Below are 5,946 nucleotides of genomic sequence, written 5' to 3'. Positions count from 1 at the left end.
GTTCTCCCCACTCAGCCCTCACACCCAAGTCTCCCCGACCAGCCCTACTCCGCCGGCACCCCCTTTGTCTGCCCGTAGCCCCCCACTCCTCTCCCTCGACCCTCACACATGGACCCGGCGTCCCTTTGCAGTTAGCCGACCGCTGCCCCGCTCTCACCTTGATCTCCTCCACCTGCCGGGTCAGGCGGCTGATCCGGGTGCCCAGATCGTCCTTCTCCAGCCTCCCCGAGTGTGCCAAAACTTCTGTCACGAACGAGGCCATGGCCAAGACGGGATCCAACACTGGCTGGGTCACTTTCTTACAGCCAGCGCAGCGCTCAGATCCCGCCGGCGCCTTTGACGCGCGGCCTGTCGGGAAACGGAGTCTCGCAAGGCCCAGAGTGCCGCAAGAAAGGCGAGAGTCGGACTACAACTCCCAGGAGGCATCGCACCAATCCCAGGGTAGAATTTCCACGGTGTCCTGTAGTTGGCAAAATACATAGACGCGCTTTCCTCCGTAGCTGTCTCCAAATAGTTTGTCGGTTCCTGCCCGTTTTTCACTAGACGAAATTAAACGTCTTCGTCTACTAATCCACCCTAACTGAACTTGTCTTAACTCCAAAGGCTAACTATAAAATTATTTAGCTGAGAGCCAACAAGCCCATCTCAGTCTTTTTTTCATTATTCACACTTATTGAGCCGCAGCGGCATCAGAAGCTATGGATGGCGCCCTCTGGAGTTGTGCAACGAAGCAGAGTCACTACGTTATAAATAAAAGGCTGCCTTTTCCTTTCTTGTTATATCTATGTACGTATATTATTATGCATTCCATCTGTATAATACATTACATCTTTCCTATTACCTGGGTATGCATAACATTGGTCCTATGTGGACTAGAACAAGATACTTAGCACTACAGCGATTTTATCAAAAGCTTTTAAACTTGTTTCATTTTTTTTACTGTATTGCATACAGAAAGATGTTCACAATGTACTATGTAGAGTAGGATGCCTTTGAAAAATAATTGTGAGCCGAGCTCGGTGGCTCAGCCTGTAATCCCGCACCTTTGGAAGGCTGAGGTGAGTGGATTGCCTGAGCCCGCGGGTTCGAGACCCGCCTAGGCAGCGAGACCTCATCTCTACAATAAATCAAAAAATCAGCCGGGCGTGGTAGCGCATGCCTGTAATTCCGGCTACTCGCAAGGATCTCTGGCGCCCAGCAGGTTGAGGCTGCGGTGGCCGGGAGCGGCCACTGCACTCCAGTCTGGGCGACAGAGTGAGACTCCAACTCAAAAAAAACGAACAATAACAAATAATAATAATAATAATAATAATAATAATAATAATAATAATAATAATTGTGTACAAGGAGGGACCCAAAGAAACGGGATTTATTTTTTTTAGTTGTGTATTTATTCTTACATGTTTAAACATCAGTCACCTTCACAGGACTTCTGTTGCAATACAGCTATCAAGATGTTTTTTTTCACCACCATGCACGGTGGCTCACACCTGTAATCCCAGCAGTTTGGGAGGCCAATGTGAGAAAATTGCCTAAGACCATGGATTCGAGACCAGCCTGGGCAACTTTGCAAGACCTTGTCTCTACAGTAAACCAGAAAATAAGATGGGCGTGGTGGCGTGTGCCTGTATTTCCAGCTACTTGGAAGGCAGAAGCAGAAGAATCACCTGAGCCCAGCAGGGAGGCTGTGGTGTCTGTGAGCAGTATGCCACTGCACTCCAGCCTGGGTGACAGAGTAAGACTCCGACTCAATATATACATACACAGATGCTTCTTTTCACTGTTCAAAACAGTTTTTGAACTTGTCGATTTTGATGCCTTTTAGCGCTTCTGTCATTTTTTGTTTCACCTCCACTGCATCAGCAAAACGTTTCCCTTTGAGGACTTCTTTTCACCCAAGGAAACAAAAATACAGTCACTTAGGGTGATACAGGGTGAATAGGAGGATTGCATGGGAGTCATGCTGTTTTTTGGTCAGAAACTGCCGAACAATCAGCACAATGTGGGCAGGTACATTGTCACAGTGGAAGAGCCAGCCATCTGTTTGTCACAACTTGAGACGTTTCTTCTGCAAATCGTGATGCCCAATAACACTGGCTGGTCTACTGATGCTGATGGGTTCCTAGAACACTTATGTAGCAGGGGAAGCCTGTACTGCAAGGGGCCCACCCTCCCAAAGATAATTCTGGGTATTTTGGGGGGGTCTCCCCTCATATAGAATAAAGGATTTCTCTGGGTGGTGGACTTATGGTGTTTATTCTCTCTCCTCTTTCATTGCTTTTCTAGTTTTCTTCGGTAAATATATACAGCAATTCCTTGGTATAGAGGAATTGATTTCAGAACTTCCCATACCAAAATTTATGAATGCTCAAGTCCCTTATTTTAAAAATGGCATAGGCCAGGCACAGTGGCTCAAGCCTGTAATCCCAGCACTTTGGGAGGCTGAGGTGAGGGGATGGCCTGAGCCCACGGGTTTAAGAAAAGCCTGGGCAACTTGGTAAGACCTCTCTCTACAATAAACCAAAAACTTATGGTATGGTAGCACACACCTGTAGTTCTGGCTACTGGGGGGGGGTGAGGCAGAAGGATCGCCAGAGTCTGACAGGTTGATGCTGGGGTGGCCATGTGTATGCACTCCAACCTGGGCAACAGAGTGAGACTGCGACACAAAAAAAAAAGAAAGAAAGAAAACGGCATAGTTGGGTGCAGTGGATCACTCCTACAATCCCAGCACTTTGGGAGATGGAGGAGGGAAGATTGCCTGAGCCCAGGGGTTCAAGACCAGCCTGGGCAACATGGCGAGACCTCGTCTCTACAATTAATAAAAAATTAGCAGGACGTGGTGGCACACACCTGTAGTTCCAAGTACTTGGAAGGTTGAGGTGGAAGGATTGACTGAGCCCAGCAGTTCGAGGCTGCAGTGGCCATAAGCATACCACTACACTCCAGCCTGAGCGACAGAGTAATACTCCAACTCAAAAAAAAAAAAAAAAAGGCATAATGTTTATAAATGCCAATGTACATTCCCCATATGCTTTTTTTTTTTTTTTTTTTTTTTTAGAAAGGAGGATTTATTGAGAGGACAGAAAAGTTCCCACAGTGGAGTTGCCCATCCCATATACTTTTAATCATCTCTTGATTACTCATAATACTTAACACAAGTCAATATAAATGCTTGTGTTATTGCTATTTTTATTAGCTTTTTTTTTCCCAACTTTTTTTGATCTATGGTTGGTGGAATCTGTGGCTGCCAAGGGCCAACTGTACTGCTTTGATTAGAAGGTTATCTTTCACCTTTAAAAAAGTATCTTGTGAGGGTTGGCCCCAAGGTAGCACTGACCCTAAAGTCTCTGACGGTTTTTTTTTTTTTTTTTGAGTTGGAGTCTCACTCTGTCGCCCAGACTGGAGTGGGTGGCCGCTCCCGGCCACCGCAGCCTCGACCTGCTGGGCTCCGGCGATCCTTCCGCATCAGCCTTCCAAGTAGCTGGAATTACAGGCATGCGCTACCACGCCCAGCTGATTTTTTGATTTATTGTAGAGATGAGGTCTTGCTGCCCAGGCGGGTCTCGAACCCGCGGGCTCAGGCAATTCACTCACCTCAGCCTCCCAAAGGTGCGGGATTACAGGCTGAGCCACGGAGCCCGGCTGTCTCTGACAGTTTTAAGTGTCTGTAAGACACGCTGCTTTTCCTAGTGAAGCAGGGGCAACTTCCTGTGCCATGAACAAAGGAAATAATACTGGGGTTAAGACAGGAAGCATTATTATTCACAATAGCAAAAACATGGAACCAACCGTGCTGCCTTCATGCTGGATAAAAAAAATGTGGTGCATATACACAATGGAATATTATGCAGCTATAAAGAGGGACAAAATTATGAACTTCACAGCAATTTGGATGAACTTAGAGGCTATCATACTGAGCGATCTATCACAGAAACAAAGAGTGAGTATCACATGTTCTCACTCATAATGGACCTTGAACTGTCATAATACTATGAGAAAGGGATTGGCAGTAGTAGGAAATTGCCAGGGGAGGCGGGGGGCACACCTCATCAATAAGGTTACCTGTGTAATGAACATTTGTATACCTAACCCTGAATTGTATCCCACATCTTTAAAATAATAATTATAATTTTAAAAAGACAGAAAGCATTGAAGACAGTCCTAACTCCTGGGACATGCCTCTCCTTGGAAAACCTAATCAATTTCTGTTTGGTAGACCTGTCAGCCTTACTTTGAATTTTAAAAGCCACTAATAGCATGTGCCCAGTGACAAAGAAGGATCTATAGATGAAGTTTCTGAAAACTCGTATGTTTATTATGCAATTATTGCATAGCAGACACTGGGCTAGGTCTGGGGGATCTAAAACATGTGAATAAATGATCATAGGAAAATATGACAATTACTCTATTGTAGATAGATATGAAATGGATCCAGATTTAGGAGGACCTAAATCTTATACAGTTGCAGAGAAGAGGAGGAGCCTTTTAAGGAAAAGGAGATAAAATAATGAATATAGGCCTGGTTGAATGGCTCATGCCTGTAATCCCAGCACATTGGGAAGCTGAATTTAAAGGATCGCTTGTGGTCAGAAGTTCAAGACATGCCTGGGCAACATAGTGAGTCCTCGTCTCTACAAAGAATCAAAAAATTGCCTGGGCACAGTGGCACACACAGGTAATTACTATGACTCAGGTGGGAGGATCACCTGAGGTTGGGAGGGAGGTGGAAGGATCAACTGAGCCCAAGAGGTTGAGACTGCAGAGAGCTATGATAATACCACTACACTCCAGCCTGGCAACAGAGCAGGACCCCATCTCTAAGATAGATAGATAGATGGGGATAGATAGATAGATAGATAGATAGATAGATAGATAGATAGATGAAAGAAAAACTAAACGCAGGCCTTAGAAGAGGCCTCTGCAAGCAAAGTGCCATGAAGCTTCATCTACTTCTGCAGAAAGTGCAAAGGGCAGAGGAAATACTTAAAGAGAAGCACCCAGTCTCTGACTGAATCAGAGAGTTTTCAGTGTTAAATAAAACTGACCATGCACAGTGGATTGATCATGCCTGTAATCCCAGCACTTCACAAGGGTGAGGCAGGAGGATCGCTCAAGTCCAGGAGTTCGAGACCAGCCTACGCAACATAGCAAGACTTGGTCTCTATTAAAAAAATAAAAAGTTAAAAAGTTAACCAGGCATGGTGGCCTGCTCCTGCAGTCCCAGCTTACTCGGGAGACTGATGCAGAGGGATCGCCGGATCCCAGGAGGTCGAGGCTGCAGTGAGCCATGATAGTGCCACTGCACTCCACTCTGGGCTACAGAGTAAGGCCTGACTCAAAAAAATAAAAAATACGAGCTGGGCACGGTTGCGCAGCCTGTAATCCCAGCACTTTGGGAGGCTGAGGCGAGTGGATTGTCTGAGTCGGTGAATTCAAGACCAACCTGGGCGGTTTGGTGAGCCCTCGTCTCTACAATAACTAGAAAATTAGCCAGGAGTGGTAACACGTGTCTGTAGTTCTGACTACTTGGAAGGCTGAGATGGAAGAATCGCTGGAACCCGGTGGTTCGGCACTAGGGTGGCCGTGAGTGTGCCACTGCACTCCAGCCTGGGCAACAGAATGAGACTCAAACTCAAAAAACAAGAAAAGAAAAGAAAAAGATTATCTGTAATAAAACATAAAAAGAAAAAGAGCATTCCAGATGATTCTCTCTGTCTTCCTCCCTCCTCACACCACTGGTAATCACTGGTATACCAGATTGTGTGGGCATTGAGACAAGTCAAGGTCCTCCTTTCTTAGGAGACCCTTTTTTCTTTTTTTTTTGAGTTGGAGTCTCACTCTGTCGCCCAGACTGGAGTGCAGTGGCCGCTCCCGGCCACCGCAGCCTCGACCTGCTGGACTCCGGCGATCCTTCCGCCCCAGCCTTCCAAGTAGCTGGAACTA

General features: G+C 46.2%; 1 protein-coding gene across 3 annotated transcripts in view; it reads right to left on the bottom strand.

Moving 5' to 3' along the window:
- ZW10 (zw10 kinetochore protein) overlaps window positions 1-402 on the bottom strand; it is a 41,028-nt gene extending 40,626 nt beyond the window's left edge. For all 3 annotated transcript variants that reach the window (XM_021706345.1, XM_008073390.2, XM_008073397.2), the window contains exon 1: window positions 158-402. In XM_021706345.1, coding sequence (XP_021562020.1) covers window positions 158-262 — 105 coding nt within the window. In that variant the 5' untranslated portion in view covers window positions 263-402. The remainder of the gene's footprint in view (window positions 1-157) is intronic.
- Between the last annotated feature and the right edge of the window lie 5,544 nt (window positions 403-5,946).

This window comes from Carlito syrichta, unplaced genomic scaffold (genome assembly GCF_000164805.1).
Source record: "Carlito syrichta isolate Samal-C Ts95f unplaced genomic scaffold, Tarsius_syrichta-2.0.1 Scaffold115681, whole genome shotgun sequence".
NCBI classification, from domain to species: Eukaryota; Metazoa; Chordata; class Mammalia; order Primates; family Tarsiidae; genus Carlito; species Carlito syrichta.
This window is presented reverse-complemented; position numbering and strand designations above follow the sequence as displayed.